Here is a 22111-nt window from a genome sequence, read left to right as displayed (position 1 = left end):
TATTCTCTGCATTCAGCAGAAGCAATTTTGCGCGCAGCAACAGCCGTCTGCAGAAGCCCTTATAGCGTATTATGTGCACGGAATACACGGTGAATGGAGTGAAAGAAAAACATGGATTTTCTTTGCCGCGCTCACACTAGCGTTTTTTTAATTGCATTTAATACACAAGTAAAAACAACGCCCCATGCTCTATTTTACCGCACATTATGTCTGATAAAGCCCATTCATCTCTCTGAGGGCGTAATGAAAATCTGTACTTACGCAATTAGATTGCTTTTATACGCAATGGGAGCGCCGTCGCGGTGTCCGTGTTCTCTGCTGTGCGAGTCATGCCCACAACTCTCTATCGGCTGTGTAAATATGGCCTTAGGGCTAATTCACATGAGCGTATATCAGCTGCCGTTTTCACGGCCGGCCGATATACGCTACCACTGGATTCCAATGCATCAGATCACACGGGTGTATTCCCACGCGAAAATGCACTCGGCCTGCCAATATAGCGCCGGGCTGGAGAGATCCTGGAACTATCTTCCAGGCCGGACTACGGCCACTGCCATAGACTTCTACGGGGGCCAATGACAGCGGCCGGAGAAGGGAGACTGCTAAACTCCCTCCCCTTCTCTTCTCCTCTTCACCCCTTGCCGCTGTTTCAAATGTGAGGGAGAGGGACGGGGAGGGACTTAGCTCTGCCTCCATCCCACCCCCTCCCATTGCTGGCTGTGGACAAAGCGAGGGGGTGGGAGCTTAGCTCCGCCCACCCCGGCCCCTCCTATTGCAAACAGCCCCCAGAATAAAGCTCATTTTACACGGGACGACCTGTTGGACAACAGATGCCGGACAGCACGTCGCAGCAACCATCATTTCAGTGCTTCTATACAGGATCCAACAAGTAAGAAAAGGGGCAGCGCACCGGAGGTACGAACATGCATAAAGTAAGGAACTCCAAAAGAACCGAGGGGACTTACCTGCTATAAAAGACCTACTCAGGGTAGTTTCAGATCGTCACGCCTGAAGTCCCAATAGTAACATAGTATGTAAGGTCGAAAAAGAGATATATGTCCCCCCGGTTCAGCCTATTACCCCCCAATGTTACCGGATGTGGAACCGCGGGAAATGCCTGTTAGTTATACCATTCATAAAATGAATCAGTTCTAATAGAGAGATGCGTGATGGCGGCCGGGGGAGGATCTACGATGCCATGGCCGACTAGAAGAAGTACAAATTACAAATAAAGATAAAGGGAGCGATCAACGCGCACATGTAAAAGGAATGATCCTGCGTAAAGGTGGGGAGAAAAACCCAAATAAAGTCCTGATATAGAGACCTAATAAGAGATCCGACTCTTCAGAGCTCAGAAGGGGGATTCACGGTGAATTAGGGAAAAACATACGCAGCAGATTGTGTTCCAAGAGTTCATATAAAGTGGGGAAAAATAGTAATAAAAAGCAGAATTAAAAAAAATATTAAATAATAATAAAATGTTACGATAATTAGGAATAAAAAGACAATACAATAAATTACAATTGATAAAACCTAGTGAAACAATGAGGGTATCAAAAATATTTATAAAACGTAATAACGGTGTATAATATAAGTATTGGCGTAAAATCAAAGGTAATAAACCCCAAAAATCAAATCTAAGATATTTTAAGGATAAAAGATATAGATATACACATTGTATAAGAAATATTAACACAGAAACGAGTATCGCTGACTGAATGAAGGCGGAGAGGACCGGGGATCGCTACCACCCACCGCCTCTGTTCACAGTAAGCAGGTAGCCGACTGCCAGTTTACACTGAATGATACATTGTTTCGTTTACTGCATGCAGAAACTGAATGACGAACGAGAAGTAAGGAATGTCTCATTCGTCGTTCAGTCGGTGCGTGCATTCACACTGCATCGCAAGAATCCGAACCATAATTGTTCCACGTAAACGCAATTTAAGTTCTAGAGACCCAACTACACTTGTTCATTTTCCTCACACTGCCTCCACAGGGGATCTTAAGCATTACATGCAGTAGTTTTCAAAGAAAAAGTAAGTGAACAGCTGGGAATTACTTTGATTTATGCATTTATGTTGTCTTTTCCAGCTTCATGGGTCTCTATAGCACAACTTTTGAAGTCTTTTGGAAGTTATTTGCATGAAGCCTCCATTCACACTAAGCAATTTTTCTCAGGAAGAACAGATTTATCATTAACCAGGCCCTGTATATTTTGTTTCAAAGGTTTTCATTTGTATTAGGGCCTATTTACATGGCTGTAAGCATTTTACGTGCGCCCACCTGCGCCAAAAAATGCCGAAAGGGCAAAGGGCCCAGCACATATATGCCAAGGCCGCAATGCCGTGGGGCATGGGGAGGCACTCCCTCTTCCCTCCCCCTCGCCGGCTCACCCCCCCCCCCCTCCGGCGGAGCCAAGCTGCCCCTCCCTCCCCACTCCTTGTCCACAGTTAGCAACGGGAGGGGCCGGAGCAGGCAAAGCTTAGCTTTGCCCTAGCCCCACCCTCTCCCATTGCAAACAGCGGCAAGGGGCGGAGAGGAGAAAAAAAGGGGAAGGGAGTTTAGCAGTCAAGCTGCTAAACTCTCTCCCACCTCCCTGCCATAGGAGTCTATGCACCTGCCACCGCCGGCATGCAAGGGCCGAGTCAGACACTTTTACGCCACGGAAATACGTCCCCGTGCACTGATGTATTGTAAGTTAATGCATCAGAGGGGCAGCGTTTATCGGTCGGGCGTGAAAACCCAATTTTTTGATTGTATAGAGTCTAGAGTTCCAACGTTAACTAGAGTCGTGCAGTAAAAGTGTAAATCAAATGGGTTTTCAGGGGGATAAGTGGGTAGTACATTATGGCAAAGACCTGGAGCATCTACATAATTGATCCAGGGTGGCCATGTATTTGAAAAAGCAGGCGGAGTGTCAGGTCTGATATCATATATCACTAGAGATGAGCGAGCACCAAAATGCTCGGGTGCTCGTTACTCGGGACGAAAATTTCGTGATGCTCGAGGGTTCGTTTCGAATAACGAACCCCATTGAAGTCAACGGGCGACCCGAGCATTTTTGTATATCGCCGATGCTCGCTAAGGTTTTCATTTGTGAAAATCTGGGCAATTCAAGAAAGTGATGGGAACGACACAGCAACGGATAGGGCAGGCGAGGGGCTACATGTTGGGCTGCATCTCAAGTTCACAGGTCCCACTATTAAGCCACAATAGCGGCAAGAGTGGGCCCCCCCCCCCCCTCCAACAATTTTTACTTCTGAAAAGCCCTCCTTAGCAATGCATACCTTAGCTAAGCACCACACTACCTCCAACAAAGCACAATCACTGCCTGCATGACACTCCGCTGCCACTTCTCCTGTGTTACATGCTGCCCAACCCCCCCCCCCACCGCACGACCTAGTGTCCACAGCACACATTAAAGTGTCCCTGCGCAGCCTTCAGCTGCCCTCATGCCACACCACCCTCATGTCTATTTATAAGTGCGTCTGCCCACACCCTGACTTGGGCCTCCGCGTCCTCGCCCGCGTCCACATCCTCTAGGCCTACCCCTACCCCTCAGCATGGTGTATTACCAGTAGTGCAGAAACAGAACGCTGTAATTAAATGTGCCGCTTATTGGCCTGTGGTTGGAGGCTGACTTCGCTTACGGAATGCACAGCAGAGCCAGGAAAGAATTCTGCGCAAGCCTGCTTAACACTTAGCTGGCTGCGTATGAATTAGGACAACTACCCCCAGCAGAGACGCAGTACACTCAGGACAGTCACAGGCAGCCCAAATAGATTTTTTTGTCCCAAATTTTTTTGGAAAAGCCCACTGCCTATATAGACAGTATATCTCTTTCACTGTCCCTGCCTCACCAAAACTGGCCCTGGACTATGTAAAATTACTGCAGACTGTTTCCCTCTGAACAGGATGACAGCGGTGATGTAACGGCCAACGCAGAGCCAGGAAAGAATTTTGCGCAAGCCTGCTGTAACGCTTAGCTGGCTGCGTATTAATTTGGACTACTACCCCCAGCAGAGACGCAGTACACTCAGGACGGTCACAGGCAGCCCAAATAGAATGTTTTTTCCCACATTTTTTTGGAAAAGCCCACTGCCTATATACACTAAATATGTCTTTCACCTTTTTCACTGTCCGTGCCTCAGCACTACTGGCCCTATACTATGTAAAATTACTGCAGGGCGCAATGCTTTGCACGGCCGATATACAAAAAAAAATGTGCAACACTGCAAAAAGCAGCCTCCACACTACTGCACACGGTTAGATGTGGCCCTAAGAAGGACCATTGGGGTTCTTGAAGCCTAAATTACTCCTAACGCTCTCCCTATAGCAACTCCAGCAAGACAGCACTGTCCCTGATCTCTGTCAGAATGCATCTGTGGCGAGCCACGGGAGGGGCCGATTTATATACTCGGGTGACACCTGATCTCGCCAGCCACTCACTGCAGGGGGGTGGTATAGGGCTTGAACGTCGCAGGGGGAAGTTGTAATGCCTTTCCTGTCTTTCTATTGGCCAGAAAAGCGCGCTAACGTCTCAGAGATGAGAGTGAAAGTAACCCGAACATCGCGTGGTACTCGTCTCGAGTAACGAGCATCTCGAACACGCTAATACTCGCTCATCTCTATATCACTATAGTAGAGATTCTATTGATAACTTCATGAAAAGAGAGAGTTGGTGATTTCCACCTGGAAGCTATATGGATTTTTGTAGCCATGCTAATATATTGGATAAGCTTATGGGCCTGGTTCTTAAATCGTGGAGGGCTAACAAGCAATGAAGCAGACCATGAACCTGGGACCATAACCTCCTGGCTTCTGGGCAGGTCGTGCCTTTATTCAATGGGCAAAGCACCAGTGAAACTTGCACTTCCAATCTCATCTCATTGAGGGCGCCCACCCACTGGCGATTTTTTTTTCTTTGCGTTTTGCGTTTTTCCTGCAGAGCCATTAGAATTGAATGTACTCCTGTCCACTGGCGTTTTGCGTTGCGTTGCGTTTTTTAACATAGGAACTGTCAGTTGCATATGTGTCCTTATTTTTCTCCTAATGCACCCATGAAAGTCAATGGAAATTAATGGAAAAGCCGCGAAAACGCCGCGAAAACGCGGCGAAAAACGCGCGAAAAACGCAAACGCCAGTGGGTGGGCGCCCTTAAGGGGTTGTGTCAAGATATAAAGTGATTTCCTATATGCAAGATAGTGGATCATTTTATGGTTGGTGGGGGTCCAACTGCTGGAACCCCTAGCAGGCAGGAGAAAAGGAGTTGTGATGGTCTCCGCATGAATGGAGCAGAGGTAATGCATCAATGCATGCTGCTGCTCCATTTTAGTGGCAGCACTGGAAGTTACTGACTACAACGAGCGCTTGACCAATCACAGTGCTCCAGTTGAAATATGTAGAATGGCAGCATGTATACACCACCCTCATTCATATAGGGATCTTTGGGACTCCTGCTCTTGGAATTGATAGACGTCCCAGCGGTCAGACCACCAGCTATCGTAAGGTTATCCCCTGTCCTGTGGATAGGTTTGTATCCTGGTATAACCCCTTTTAGTTGAAACACTGTTTGCCAATTAGCACTTGGAAAAATCATTAATGCAGAGGTTTAATTAAGGCCCATTTAGACACAACGATTATCTCTCAAAATTCGCTCAAAGGTAATGTTTTGAGCGATAATCGTTGTGTGCATTTACGCACTCCGAGAACTGCTGTGTTCTTGAAATGCTTAGCTGGTGTCCCGCTAAGCGCTCCAAGCGGGGTATGCAGAACACAGCTGGAGTGCTGTCTTCTGCATACTCCTGCTGTGTTCTCCAAGCGGGATACCAGCTGAAACAATAGTATCAGCGGTATCCCGTTGAGAACTCAGCGTGTAGTCCTGATAAGATGAATCTTTAACAAAAACTGCATGATGGCCGCATATTTAGACACAACGATTATCGCTCAAAAGATGAATTAGTAGAATATTGTAGCCTATAATTCATATGATGGAACCTCCACCATATTTTTAACTGTTGGCACAACACATTCAGGCAGGCGGCGTTTCCCAGGCATCCTCCATACTCAGGTAAGTCCATCTAATGTGCAGATGGAGTATGGTAATTCGTCACTCCATAGAACATTCTTCCATGGTTCAACTGTCCAATGACGATGCTCCTTGCACCCTTGTAGACGGACTGTTACACTGGGCTTTGTGATGTACGGCTTGTGTGCAGCGGAGTAAAATGTATATTCAAATATATGCAGTTCCCATCACACAGTCTGGCCCTCCAAGGGTCTGCATCTTACGTAGCATGGTTAAGGACACGTGACATGCTAATAAGAGATGATCCATTCTACTGATTGGGGGTCCAAATACTTTTGGTAACGTAGTACAGAAGGACCATTAATTTTCATGGGTGAAGTGTATTGCCTCATTGAAGAAGTAATGTACATTTTTTTATGGTTCCTCAACCAGTAGCATCTGATCACAGGGGTCCTCATTATGGAACCACCCACAATGATTTAAGCAATAAGAAGAAAACGAAGTCCATATGATTGGACGTATCACAATACTATACCTAATACTATCACAATACTATACCTAATATGGCTTCTCAGTGGTGGTAGGCCACCTGGTTACATGCTAGTCAGACCAATAAACTTTGCAAAGGGAAGGTGTGATCAAGTTTTCTAGGTAAAATGTGAAGCTACTACCAAACATTTCAAAATACTAATGATCACCTGTCTGTCTGTGAGTTAGTGAGTGAGTGAGTTACATGCTCCACCCCTGATCACTTGATGGTGACGACATCACAGGTCTTTCATCCCTGTACAGATTATGGGCGGACTACATCCCCTACAAACCCCCATGGCCTTGATTGCTATAGAATATTAATGACCACCTATCTGTATGTGAGTGACTGTGTGAGTTACATGTGAAGATGCCTCCGTCAGGGGATCAGTTACCAGGGCTCTGAACTCCACCCCTGATCACATGATGGTGATGTCATCACAGGTCTTTCACTTTATTAAAAACCTCTAGAGCCGGGCAGTAGCACCTGTGATGATGTCACCATCATATGATCAATCACATGTGTGGGAGGAGCCCGGGTCACATGACCAGGGGGTGATCAGTGTGTGCAGGACTCTGCTGTGCTGGTTGTGATCCCTGTTTTATGGGATAAAGAATTTATGTAGCAGAGCTGTATGTGATGCACATGTAGCAGAGCTGTGTGTGTGTGACGTGCATGTAGCAGAGCTGTGTGTGTGTGACGTGCATGTACCAGAGCTGTGTGGCGTTACACCACCAGAAACACTGATGCTATAATTTCCTAATAATTACTAGTCACTAACCTTCTAAACACGTCACTTACCTTTTGTTATGTCCTAATTTGAGATGTGCCGAAAGCAGCCAGCACTTTTCCATATTGTTCTTTTCTAGCCTGTACATGATCTTCTGTCCGAAGCAACACAGACAATGAATCATGAAGACATCATTCTGGCCCTGAAGACTCTTGGAAATGCGGGACAAATAGCGTGTATAAAGCACATCATGAAGTTTATTCCAAGATTCTCATCCATGGCTTCCAGCCTACCTCTACGAGTCCACGCGGCCGCTATATTGTCCTTGAGAAATATAGCACTTAAACATCCCATGAAGGTATGTGCACTCCTTCTATACATCAATTACTGTATGGGAACTGAGTATCAGAGTGCTGTAGACAAAAGTTCTTTAACCCCTTTGTGACACACATATGGCTATATACATCCTAACTGAGCATAACCTGTGCTGTCCATTAGATATACTGTATATGGAGGGATATAAAAAGCAGGTGGCGCTATTCTAAAAGTAGCCCTGGAATATCTGGGGATATAAACAGCAGGTGGCGCTGTTCTAACAGTAGCCCTGGAATATCTGGGGATATAAACAGCAGGTGGCGCTGTTCTAACAGTAGCCCTGGAATATCTGGGGATATAAACAGTAGGTGGCGCTATTCTAACAGTAACCCTGGAATATCTGGGGATATAAACAGCAGGTGGCGCTATTCTAACAGTAACCCTGGAATATCGGGGGGTATAAACAGCAGGTGGCGCTATTCTAAAATCAGTACCTGAATACAAAAAAATCTTTACAATTATGGGTTGAATTTAACTATAAACATTATTTTTCGGGGGACATCCCTTTAATCCTTACTCCAAGCAGATCTTTGTGTTTGGGCCATTTGGAGGTTTTTCTAGACTTTTTGATCTATTTAGAGAACAGAATTGAGTGTGACTGTCCTATACAGTTCATCCCAGCAGAGTTCGGTCTGGAATCACTTCATCTTCACGTTCTTTCTGCTCATTTTTCTTTGCCAGTAAAAGAAAATAAGTTCTAAATTCACGCTGTGCTGAAAACGAGCAGCCTCTGAACCTGCGCCACCTGTGGGCGCCGTCCTACTGTGCCTAGTGATAAATCCAGCCCAGCAGAGCTCACAAACAAATTAACTTGTTTCAATACATATACTTGGTGAAATGTAACAAACGCATTTCAGAGAAATCACGTTTACTTTTATCGTTCTCCCATTCAGGTGTCGGATATTTGCCTGCAGTTGTATATGGACTCAACACTACATCCCAGAACCCGAAACTTAGCCGCATGGATGATCATGGACATCAAGCCTCCAGCTTCGGTGGTAATGACCATCGCTAGGTCTTTGATGAAGGAAGGTGACATGCGTGTGGGAGCCTATGTGTATTATTTAATGAAGAAACAAAGTAAATGCGTCCTACCTGATGGTCAAGATGTGTAAGTTTATATTTGCACAGTCCTGGGGTGCTCAGCATGTCTTATGTGTCACTTGTACAAGGTGCCATAGACATGCCGTGTGACAGTAGGGTTGGCTATAAGGGCAATGTGGTAAAATAGTCTCTCCTTGGTAAGCAAGAGGTACCTGACAGACTTTTGTAAAAGGAGTATGTGTGCCAATCATACTTTGCTGTTGAGCCAGGGTTGAGGAGCAGCCAAAGCCGGATCTGGAGGTGACACCTATGTACTGATGCCCAAGAGTGGGTAATGCACTGAGTTTTGTTAATGTGATGAGTTATGACATTAGGCCAAATAGAGGGTTAAAGTTGATGTTTAGTAAGTGGCCAGATGGCAAGGTATTATTTTGTGCACTGGTGCAATGTACAGTGTGAAATATTGTGTTTCTTCACAGAATAGGATTAAAAAATAGCCTTTATTCACTTTGATTAAAACCAGACTAATTTGGCAATTAGTGCCAGAAAAAGATACAAAATTGATGAGAGGGAACCCCTGATGTGGACTTGTCAATCCAATGTATATCTCCTTAAAACAGGGATTCTTAACATCAAAAATGATGCTATATATAGGAAAAGCAGTCAGAAATGGTGCCGCCTCAGGGGTACCATCCCAAGTGAAAATCAATTTAGGTGAAAAGGTAGGAGAAAATCTAATATGACCATAGAGAGATCCGATTTTAGATCTCCCAAAGGTCACTCTACTAGATGTCTCTAGATTCTTGGTAGATACCTATGGTGGGTAATCTAGCTGCTAGCCAGACTGAGTAATGACATAGCATAACCCACCTCAAAAAGTACCACTATATATCTACTGATCCTCTCTTATCCCCCATGGAAACCCAAAGTGAGTGCCAGCCCAATGGATGCTAACTAGGCATAGATGTGGCCTGCTTCCATGGTAGACAGTCTGGGCTAGCCTACTGGACTCCTTGGGATTTATTAGCATGTAAGGGGGTAAAGGTTTTCACTGTTTAATGTTTTATACTATGTTGTTCTTCTAGAATGGGTTTGTCTCCTTAAAAGGGGGGTGGGAACAGGAAGAGGAGACAAAAAGTGGGAGTGTGGTAGAAGGCTGAGATGAAAGGGAGTCTCTCCTGGTTTTGCAATACTGGGTTTTAGCCCGTGTCCTATGGAGTATATGGAAGGGCATACTGGGTAGCGGAGTCAGTGTCAAGTGGTAACCTCTGTTCCCTTCTCCATGACCTCACTGAACCTTGGCTCACTCACAATTTTGTCTCAGAACACTGCCATGAATAAAGAATGGTATCTAAAGATTCTCCAAGAGCAACTGCTCCCAACCATCCAGGAGCAATTTGGTGAGGACCAATGCACTTTCCAGCCTGATGAAGCCCCGTATCACAAGGCAAAAGTGATAACTAAGTGGCTCAGTGAACAAAACATTGACATTTTAGGTCCATAGCCAGGAAACACCCCAGGTCTCAATCCCATTGCAAACCAGTGGTCAATCCTCAAAATGCAAGTGGACTAAAAAAACACGTAAATTGTGATATACTGCAAGTACTGATTAGGTAAGAGTGGGTTGGCATCAGCCAGAATTTGGTCCAGAAGCTGATATTCAGCAGATTGGGGTGAATTACTGAAGTCTTGAAAATTAAGGGTCAACACTGTAAATGTGGCGTTTTTGCCTAAACAATGTATTTGTCAAAAGTTTTAAAAAAAAATTATGAAATGCTTATAGTTGCACTTCAGTAACCACAGAAACCTCTGACTAAAAGATCTAAAACCAGAAAAAACTATGTGAAAACCAAACTTTGTGTCAGTTTCAAAACTTTTAGCTATGATTGTACATTTCAGACTCACATTAGACAATCTCTCACTCAATGGAGCTCAAATGACAAATCAAAACTCAAAATGTTGGGGAAAGTTTATAGACTTCCTCTGTATTTGTCTCCAAGTAGATGGTAGTTCTTTACAGTGATAATACCAATTTATTCATAGGGCTGCTGTCTGCAAAATGGCGGTGACAATCCTAAAGTCCAAATATGAAGCTACAGCAAATGACTTTCAAATTGGATTTCATTATGACGCATATTCAGGTAAGGAAATAAGCTCAGTAGGTTCACTTAAGTTGAGCCCGGGTTTCAGTTTAAACTTCGCTAAAAGTTAGGTTTGGCACAAACCAGAACCTCGGGTGGTTTGTCTCGTTCGAACTCACTAAAATGGCTTCTGCCACATGGTAGAAAGATAAGGAGGAAGAAGGACCTCAGAGTAGCCCATAATGCCTTGCAAACTCCCCTTTCTTCTTTCTCTTCTTCTTTCTTCTTCTTTCTCTTCCATACTTAGATGCACTCCTAAGTGACCTAAGAGTGTTATACAGGACCTTTATGGCTCTTAGACACTGTTATACACTAGGTTTAGAGCTATGGGTGAAGTTTTGGTTCAGTTCCGACTAATTTGCACCGAACCAAACTTTTTGTCGAAATTCATCGAACCGTACTTTTGAAAAGTTTGCTCATCGCCACTCAAGAGTAATTAAAGAGTTTTATGAGAATAGTAAACATGTCTATTCTCTTCCAAAAACAGTGCCACATCTGCTCACAGGTTGCATCTGCTATTGCTGCTCAGCTCGATTGAAGTGAATGGAGTTAGGCTGCAATACCACACACAACCTGTAGACAGGTATGGCACTGATTTGGAAAGGATATATCAAAATACACAGCCATGCTCCTCAATAGACAGACCTACCTACTCACTGTTGGTTAGCATTTCAATTATACAGAAAGCGCTTAAAGCCAATGATCCCCCTGTTGTGCCTTCCAAATGCAGATAGAGCAATTGTATCTAATAATTAGATGCTTTAATCACCTGAATACATCCGACTGACCAATAGCCCAGATCCAAGGGTGTGCACTAGTAGGTGCCATAGTGTGCCGTTGGTAATGGCATAGGATGGGCAATTCTTGTAATCTATGAATGCAGTTAGCGATCTGAAGCAAACACCAAGATGCCCCAGCCGGTGGCTTCCTGCATGCATGGGGTGCAGTTCAGAGAGACCGGTGTGCCCTGTAACACTCTGCTTGGACAGAGACTCGCTAATCCAAAAGAGGCCACCACTTCCTACGCATTATGTAGAGCTAGGAGTGCCACCCGGCCGTTAACTCACTGGTTCAACCAATAATTAAGCGGAAAGGCTGTTGCCGGTATTTATTTTTATTGCCAGCTGAGACCACCTCCGGCCGGGCAGCAACCCCACAGCATCAACTATTTCATTCACTCTCTCTATTTAGCTCCTGTCCGCTGCTGTAATAATGGACTCTGACCTCTATCCCCTTGGCATCCGTGTTTCTGCACATCCTGAACGCAACATAGAGAGGAGAGGTCATAGGCTCAATGGCAGCCGGGGCGAGAGCTAGAGAGAAAGAGAGTGAAATACTTGATGCTGTAGGATTGCTACCCGGCGAGAAGTTTAGGATGATGAGGGCACAAAGATGGGACTCTATTACTACTGTAGCCAACAATGGGAGCACTATTACTACTGGGGCCACTATTGCTCTTGGCGTCATTAGTGGGACACTATTACTACTAGGGCCACTGATGGAGACATTTTTACTCTGGGGGCCACTGAATACCTTGTAATAAGCCATGCCCCTAACCACACACCCTTTTAGCTTGTCCGGTATTTTTGTGTGACAAAGGTGGCAACCCTATGTAGAGCCTTCTTGCCTTCACCTTTGAATCTGTCAAGTTATTGGTTTCCTCCGTTCACGGTCAATGGATGATGTCAGTGAGAGGAGGAAACTCCAAGGGGGTGTGCCAAAAATCAAGAGGTTCAAAAGAGTCAGCAGGGCCAAAGCTGCAAACCTCTGCAGATTACCTTGCTATTCAGAAGACATGACCGTTCCTCTTTAAGCCTAAAAATCTGACAATTTACACTTGTATCAACTCAGTATGAAGCCCTTTGGCTTAGAGCTCTGACCTATGCTTATCTCTAGGTCATTTTGATGGCTGAGCCATAGACTTGAATAGGTCTTTAAATTCCAATGGTTTACTTTCCACCTTTATATACTGCACTTTAGTCGAGCCTTTGGCTAAACCAACCCTGAATTGGCATACCGAGCCCGATGTGAACTGGTTATGTGACCATTGCAATCAATCCTTGGGCAACCTCATTGACTAAAACATTTCTTGGGTAAATTATACTAAATGAGCACTGTAGAGTTATGGAAGAAACCGTTGCCTGTTATATACTCTTGGTGGAAGGATTTCTCTTTAAATAACTGAGTGGCCTTTAATTAGAGACCCTGGCTCCTTTATTAGAGCACTCGGCCCTTTCATGATTGGAACTTCCCTGTATGGAAATTCTCCCCGTGACCCCGGAGCATAAAATCACGTGACAAGTTTTCCGTGGATCCGTTTCAGTGTGAATCCACATTAGATGGGAAAGTTCAACGAGGCCGGGTGATCGGTGCTAGACCAGCCGGGGGAGGGGGGGGGGGGGGGGGGTCCTCGCATAACAGTGTCAAGAGACTATCAAGAATTTGACTCTTTCTAAGGACTTTTAGCCCATATGTCTACATTATTGGAGGCATATGATATCTACCACATGTTCTACTCAATTATTGCTGCATTTTTCAGGCACTGCTTTGTAAGAAAAATTTTTGTCTGTGGGTATTTTTGCTTTGATGTCAAGAAGGTTCAGCAGCGTTTTTGTGCTGTAACTGATCATTAGGATTAGAGATGAGCGAATCTACTCATTTCGAGTATTTACTCGATCGAGCACCGCGATTTTCGAGTACTTCAGTATGCGGGTGAAAAGATTCGGGGGGTGCCGGGGGGTGGGGGGAGGCGTGGCGGCGCGGGGGGTAGCAGCGGGGAACAGGGGGGAGCCCTCTCTCTCTCCCTCTCCCCCCCACTCCCCGCTGCAACCCCCCACTCACCCACGGCGGCCCCCGAATCTTTTCGCCCGAGTACGGAAGTACTCGAAAATTGCGGTGCTCGGGCGAAAAAAGGGCGTGGCCGAGTAGGCTCGCTCATCTCTAATTAGGATCAGCAGAAAGTACTTTATCTCCCTTCATAGCTCTAGTCCAGCTACTGCTGGTTATCACAGGCTCTGACCTCTGCCCCTTTGGTGTCTACGTTACTGCACATCCTATGCAGAAAGTCAGAGGTCAGAACTATTCAGGAATGGAGCTAAACAGGGAGGTAAAGTACTTCCTGCTGATCCTAATGATCATTTACAGCACAAAATTGCTCCTGGACCCTCCTGGCATTGGTAGAGTTGCTGCTCCACTGGAGGTACTGGGGGCACTAGTACTACTCGGAACACTGGGGACCACTATTACTACTGAGACCACTGGGGACACATTTACTACTGGGACCACTATTACTACTGGGACCAATGGGAGCACATTTACTACTGGGACCACTGGTAACACATTTACTACTGGGACTACTATTACTACTGGGACCACTGGGGGCATATTTACTACTGGGACCACTATTACTAATGGGACCACTGGGGGCATACTTACTACTGGGACCACTATTACTACTGGGACCACTGGGGCACATTTACTACTGGGACCGCTAGGGGCCAATATTACTACTGGGACCGCTGGGGGATAGCTATTACTACTGCAACTACTAGGGCTACTATTACTACTGGTGGCCACTATTACTACTAGGACCAGTAGGGGACAACTATTACTACTGCATCTACTAGGGCCACTATTACTACTGGTGGCCACTATTACTACTAGGACCACTAGGGGACAACTATTATTACTGCATCTACTAGGGCCACTATTACTACTGGTGGCCACTATTACTACTAGGACCACTAGGGGACAACTATTATTACTGCATCTACTAGGGCCACTATTACTACTGGTGGCCACTATTACTACTACGACCACTAGGGGACAACTATTACTACTGGGACCGCTGGGGGGCAGCTAGTACTACTGCGACAACTAGGGGCCACTATTACTGCTGGGGGCACAATTACTATTGGTGCCGCTACAGGTATCCAAGTCTACTTGAAACTAAACCCTCCACTTGTTTAGCCCACCAGGGAAGTCTTAATTAGTATGAAGTATTTTTATTATATTTTCTGTTGTCTGAACCCGCGTGCGTCTTACAGTCTGAAAAATATGGTATATAATCTGTATAAGTGCACAACTGAAGGTTATCCATATATTAGGGTGTATTTACTTTTTTGTTCTGGTTTCCCTCTTTTATACCTCAGATTCCCTCATGTCTGGGATCGAAAGTGAATTCATGGCACTACTTAACCCATCTAGCGTTTTTCCCGATGCGGCTCTCGGAAGGCTCAGAGCTTACTTCATGGGGTTCTTTGCTGATCTGTTTGAGGTAAGCCCCTTTCTCCACCCCTACCAAGACAAAAACGCATTATTTTGGTTTTGAATGTCTGCATTTCATTGTGACGTATAGATTGGCTATCGCTCTGACGGACTCCAGCAATTATTCATGAACAGAGATTTGTCCTCCTCCCAAGATGCACCTGAAAATATGAAGAAAATTATGGAAAAGCTTAGAAAGGTAGGAATTTAAATTTTTTTAAAAATTAAAATAATGTGTGGACAGAGCAAGAACGATGCGAACACATCGAACGCGCTGGTGACCCATGAAGCCGCTTCCTTGCAGAGATGCACCATGTTTTCCGTGCATGCGAGGGCCAATTCACACGGCTGTATGCAGTTTTTTTTGCAAATGTATTCGTGCATTTTCCATGCCCACACAAAAACACAAGACGGTCCCGTTGATTTCTCCAGTCTTCACGCTTAAATATCCTGCATATTCAGTGCGTATTTACGCAATCCCATTACCTTTAATGGGCAACTACAGTCCATAATACGGCTCAAAATAGGACATGCTGCAATTTGTCTTCACATGCGTAAAGTACTCTCGTGAAAAACACAGGTCTGAATACCCCAATGCAGATCAATGGGGTTTAAAGAGGTTGCACCTAGATTGGAAGTTATGCCCCACCTACAGGATATCCACAGGATAGGGGTCTACCTTGCTGGTTGGTGGGGATTTCTCTACTGAGGTCCTTCCCCATTCTACAGAATGAGAACCCAATGTCCAGTTTTGCTGCTCACTGTGGGGGTCACGTCTCCCACCGCAGTGACGTCACTGAGAATGGAGCGCCAGGCCAGCATGCATGATCAGCGCTCTATTCATTTCAATGGGACTAATAAAGATACCTGAGAGGGGCCGCTTGTATATCTCGTTAGTCCCATTAAACGTGAATGGAGCGCCAGTGAGCTTGCACCACCATCACTGTATTCGGTCTCCTCACTGCAGGGAGTGCAGTAACGCCAGAGTGAGGAGGACTGAAGACACGGGACCCCCGATCTTGAGATTGACTGGAATCTCATTAGTGAGACCCCCGCCGATCAGCACGTTATTCTCTATCTCTCTCTCTCTTCCCCCTGCTCCCCCCCCCCTCCCCGCAGCCCACCCGAGCCTGCTCGGATCACTTAGCAGTTACTTGATAAGAGCGATGCTTGTTCGAGTAACTGCCTTACAGAGTAGGCTCGCTCATCTCTACTGGTGAATCCAAAGCAAAATCAGCAACTGTCAACTTCAGAGCAATCAGCTTTTTTCCCCTATTTTGGAACAAATCTGTATAAATGTGTCAAGTTTAGTTAAATTAACTTGTATTTAAGTTTAAAGAATCTCCCTTTTCTGCCCCAGAATGTAAATGTCCATATAGAATCCTAGACTGGTAGAGTTGGAAGGGACCTCCAGGGTCATGGGGTCCCCCTGCTCAGTGCAGGGTCACTAAATCATCCTTGCTAGGAAGCAGTTCCTGTGAATGGACATACATGAGCCCGCACCGTCCGCAGTGGGAGCTAGCTGTGACTGATAGCCATTGTCCCGTTGCAGTAGTGGGGATCAGTGAGAACACCGACCTTCATGTTAATGGGGCATATCAAGAGTTCACTGAGGAAGGGCACTCTCTTTGTAATGTTTGGCCCTCCGCTGTGTAATCGTGGAGGGCCAATGGGTTGCCATTGCAATCAGATGCCATTGTCTGGCATCCGGATCTGCCGTGTCCTGTGATCTCTATGAGAAGAGATAATGTATTATTAGTACGACCAAAGCATCACAGGTTCAAATGCCCCACAGGGACATAAGGAATGTAAAGAATAAATAACTATAAAATAGTAAAAAAATAAAATAAGTAAAAAAAAACATTTTTTTGCGCACCTTCCCTTGTTTGTTTTATTTTATTTATTTATTTTTTTAAACCGCTGTTTGGTATTGTCACATCTGTAACGACTAGAGATGAGCGAACACCAAAATGTTCGGGTGTTCGTTATCCGGAATGAACTTCCCGCGATGCTCGAGGGTTCGTTTCGAATAACGAACCCCATTGAAGTCAATGGGCGACCCGAACATTTTTGTATTTCGCCGATGCTCGCTAAGGTTTTCATGTGTGAAAATCTGGGCAATTCAAGAAAGTGATGGGAATGACACAGAAACGGATAGGGCAGGCGAGGGGCTACATGTTGGGCTGCATCTCAAGTTCACAGGTCCCACTATTAAGCCACAATAGCGGCAAGAGTGCCCCCCCCCCCCGCACTGTCAGCGTAAAGATCGTTCTCCTCTGCCATAGCTGTAACAGCTGTAACAGAGAAGAACGATGTTTGCCCATTGAATTCAATGGAGCGGCAATACAGCAGGTTCCACTGAATGCAATGGGCTGCCGGCGATCGCAGGATGAATGGTCGGAAAGGGGTTAAATATATAACCCCTTTCCTGCAATTCATCCAGAAATGTGTTACACTAAAAATATATACCGGCGTATAAGGCGACGGGGCGTATAAGACGACCCCCCAACTGTCACCTTATACGCCGGTAATACAGTGGAGCAAAGAATAAAAAGCATTACTTACGTTTTTAGATGATCTGCGGCGCTCCTGCAGGCTGTCGCTCCCTCCTAATCCACGGCAGACAAGCTTTCTCTATGAAAGGCTTTAAATCCCTGCCTCCAGAAAGACACGTGCCTTCAGCCAATCACAGCCAATGACAATGATGTCATTGAATGGCTGTGATTGGCTGTGTTTCTGGAGGCGGGGATTTCAAGCCTTTCATGGAGAAAGGAATACTTTGCCGTGGACCAGGAGGGAGTGACAGCCTGCAGGAGCGGCGCAGATCATCTAAAAACGTAAGTAATGCTTTTTATTCTTTGCTCCACTGTATTACCGGCGTATAAGGTGACAGTTGGGGGGTCGTCTTATACGCCCCGTCGCCTTATACGCCGGTATATATTTTTAGTGTAACACATTTCTGGATGAATTGCAGGAAAGGGGTTATATATTTAACCCCTTTCCGACCATTCATCCTGCGATCGCCGGCAGCCCATTGCATTCAGTGGAACCTGCTGTATTGCCGCTCCATTGAATTCAATGGGCAAACATCGTTCTTCTCTGCTACAGCTGTTACAGCTGTGCCAGAGAAGAAGGATTTGTCTTCTATATGTTCTCAATGGGGTCAGCGCTGCTGCCGCTGGCCCCATTGAGCGCATATAGAATGCATCCATAGCGAACCGCAGGAGGGGCAGACTTTTCTATCAGGCGGACACCTTATCTCCCCAGCCACTCACAGCAGGGGGGTGGTATAGGGCTTAAACGTCACAGGGGGAAGTTGTAATGCCTTCCCTGTCTTTATATTGGCCAAAAAAAAGCGCTAACGTCTCAGGGAAGAAAGTGAAAGTAACCCGAACACCGCATGGTGTTCGTTACGGATAACGAACATACCGAACACCCTAATATTCGCACGAATATCAAGCTCGGACGAACACGTTCGCTCATCTCTAGTAACGACGCATACAATAAATTGAACACACTTTTTATCATCTTTGGCAAATACCATAGAATAAGCAATGAAAGCAGCCCTCACAGAGCTTCATCCATGGGGGGAAAAAAAAGTTTTGAAACTGTGAATGCAAAAAGGGTGTTTACTTATTTATTTCAAAAGTGGAAACTTTAATAAAATGTATAATTTTGATAGTGTTATAATTGTATCAATCTGCAGAAAAAAATGTATCATGTCATTTATGCTTCATGATTAAGGCCTCCTTCCCACGAGCGTGACGGGCTCCGCAGCGTAATATTCCGCTGTGAAGCCCGTCACGGCGCCCCCCAGAGCCCCTATACTTACCTGCGGGAGATAGCGTGAAATCGCTTCCCCGCCCACCACCGCCGCGTCACCGCTCGTCACCGCTCGTCACCGCCCACCGCTCTCGCGTCACCAGCCGTGTCACGTGACGCGGCCGGACCGCGTCATTTGGCGTCATATGACGCTCGGCGGTGGGCGGGAAAGCGTTTTTTCACGCTATCTCCCGCTGGTTACAGCGGGAGATAGCGTGAATGGACGGCTTCCATTGACTGCAATGGAAGCCGTCAGTGCGTACAGCCCGTCCTCACCCGCAGAAAATAGAGCATGCTGCGGGTGAGGACGGGAGAAATCGCGGTGCGTAATTCCGCGGTGGAATTACGCATCGTGAGCATGGAGCTATTAGGTTCAATAGAACCTAATAGCTGCGGGCAACGCAGCGGATTTTCGCCGCGAATTACGCGGCGGAAATCCGTTCGTGGGAAGGAGGCCTTACACTGTAAAAAAAAACGGTCAGAATTGATGTTTTATTCTCCCTGCCCCCCCCCAAAAAAAATTAATAAAAGTTCTACAAAACATTATGTACCCAAAAAATGGTAACAATAAAAAGTACAGCTCACCACACAAAAAAGCCGTCATACGGCCGCGACAAAGTCCAAATTAAACAATTCTGTCTTTTGAAAAGTAGAGATGAAAATTCGAAAAATAAACCATTGCGTCCTCAGGCCTCTTTCACATGAGCATCAGTTTCACGCTTCGATAACTGTGCTAGAATAGCGCGGCTATCGGAGCGCTAAATTGCGTAAACGAAGAATAGCCACGACCAAGTGGCGACTATCCTCCGCGACTTGACATGGCTGGCTGCGGCGTCTTTCATTGTACGGACACCACACCCCTAAAATCTCTCGGCCGCAGAACAATGAAGGGAATCCCTGTGGGGACTCTGGTGGAGGTCCCATCAGTCAGACCTGACCGTTATGATGTGATCTTCTAACCTGTGGATAGACAATGACTTTAGATTTTGTTACAGTCCCTTTAATCCAAACTGCATGTAGCCTGAAAATAGTGTGTGGTATAGGGCACCAATCACCAATCACCAATGCCAAGTGGGCCAGATCACTTGTACTGATAATGCCTCTGTGTGTGCTATAAAAACCTTACATAGCAATGCATCACCCATGGTCAAATGTTACTAATAGCCATATTATCTATATTATTAATCTTTACAAAACCCACTACTGCCTGATCTACACTATGTTGACAAAAGTATTGGCCCCCCACCAATTCTCTGCTGTTACATGACAGGAATATGCAAATTGGGTGTGTGAGCATGAGATATAAAGAAGGGTATCACACAAGCGTATTGCAGTACAGAAACCATCAGATGCCACCAGGTGTAGAGCTGATAATGGGGTCTGGTGGTGGGATGTTACCAGGTGTAGAGCTGACAATGGGGTCTGGTGGGAGGATCTCACCAGATGTAGAGCTGACAACAGGGTCTGGTGGTGGGATGTCACCAGGTGTAGAGCTGACAACGGGGTCTGGTGGGGGGATGTCACTAGGTGTAGAGATGACAATGGGGTCTGGTGGTGGGATGTCACCAGGTGTAGAAATGACAAGGGGGTCTGGTGGGGGGATCTCGCCAGATGTAGAGCTGACAACGGCGTCTGGTGGGGGGATGTCACCAGGTATAGAGCTGATAATGGAGTCTGGTGGTGGGATGTCACCATGTGTAGAACTGACAGCGGAGTCTGGTGGGGGGATGTCACCAGGTGTAGAGCTGACACCGGGGTCTGGTGGGGGGATGTCACCAGGTGTAGAGCTGACAATGGAGTCTGGTGGTGGGATGTCACCAGGTGTAGAGCTGACAATAGTGGGATGTCACCAGGTGTAGAGATAACAACGGGGTCTGGTCGGAGGATGTCACCAGGTGTAGAGCTGACAACGGGGTCTGATGGTGGGATGTCACCAGGTGTAGAGGTGATAACGGGGTCTGGTGGGGGGATCTCACCAGGTGTAGAGCTGACAATGGAGTCTGGTGGTGGGATGCCACCAGGTGTAGAGCTGACAACAGGGTCTGGTGGTGGGATGTCACCAGGTGTAGAGCTGACAGCGGGGTCTGGTGGGGGAATGTCACCAGGTGTAGAGCTGACAACGGGGTCTGGCAATGGGATGTCACCAGGTGTATAGCTGACAACAGGGTCTGGTGGTGGGATGTCACTAGGTGTAGAGCTGACAACGGGGTCTGTTGGTGGGATGTCACCATGTGTAGAGTTGACGACGGGGTCTGGTGGGGGGATTTCACCAACCAATCAGTATGGGACATTGCAGCTTTTGGACTTTCCAGAGTCCACTGTTGGCCATGTTATTGGGAGATGGAAGCCATCCGATGTGTGCGGTTCAGCCACATTCAGGGAGACCTCGTAAACTGACAGAACTTGGACAACGAAGCCTTAAACTGTGAAGACGACACACACATCATCTGTGCTCGCTTACTGGACATTGGAACATCCATTATCATCAGAACCATCTGTAGGGAACAGCATGTAATGGGTTAACATGGATGATCGGCTGCACACAATATCCCAGCAATAAATGCACAGCAGCTCCTACAATGAAGCTGGGAGTGACGGACTGTAAGTGAGTGGAAGCAAGTGTTGTAGACGGCTAAATCACAGTAACCATCTTCCGATTGGATAGCCGCACTTTGGTGTGGGGGTTGCCTGGTTTCTACACAACTGCATTGTCCCAACAGTGAGGTTTGGAGGAGGTTCTGTTATGGTGTGGGGGGGCTACTGTTGGGAAGGATGGGGCCCATTGGTTATAGTGAAGTCCAACCTCAACATCAATGGGTACAGAGACATCCCGGACAATGTGGCATCACCTACCCTGTTGCCATACTTAGGTACAACATCCCCAACACTATCTGAAGCTCTCCTCGAGGAATGGAGGCAAATCCCTATCACATCTATTGGATTTGGTGGAACGTGGCCATGGAGGATTACTGCAGTCATTGAGGCCAAAGGCAACCCAACACCGTACTGAAAAATAGGGAAAAAAATCAAATGTTATCACCTTGCATGTGCGTCCCAATACATTTGTCAACATATTGACTATAAACATAACACTAATGTGTCTCATAATGTCACTCCCGGATTACAATAATTTCCTGTTTCCAAATTGCACAACGACCCAATTATACATCAAT

General features: G+C 46.1%; 1 protein-coding gene across 1 annotated transcript in view; it reads left to right on the top strand.

Annotated features, from left to right (window-relative positions):
- Positions 1–22111, top strand: part of LOC136620322 (vitellogenin-1-like) — a 142186-nt gene that overhangs the window by 52718 nt on the left and 67357 nt on the right. The window contains exons 11-15 of the mRNA XM_066595019.1: positions 7430–7648; positions 8559–8776; positions 10753–10850; positions 15002–15126; positions 15208–15315. Coding sequence (XP_066451116.1) covers positions 7430–7648; positions 8559–8776; positions 10753–10850; positions 15002–15126; positions 15208–15315 — 768 coding nt within the window. The remainder of the gene's footprint in view (positions 1–7429; positions 7649–8558; positions 8777–10752; positions 10851–15001; positions 15127–15207; positions 15316–22111) is intronic.

This window comes from Eleutherodactylus coqui, chromosome 3 (genome assembly GCF_035609145.1).
Source record: "Eleutherodactylus coqui strain aEleCoq1 chromosome 3, aEleCoq1.hap1, whole genome shotgun sequence".
NCBI lineage: Eukaryota > Metazoa > Chordata > Amphibia > Anura > Eleutherodactylidae > Eleutherodactylus > Eleutherodactylus coqui.
Note: the sequence above shows the minus strand (reverse complement) of the source record. Positions and strands in the feature narration are given on the sequence as shown.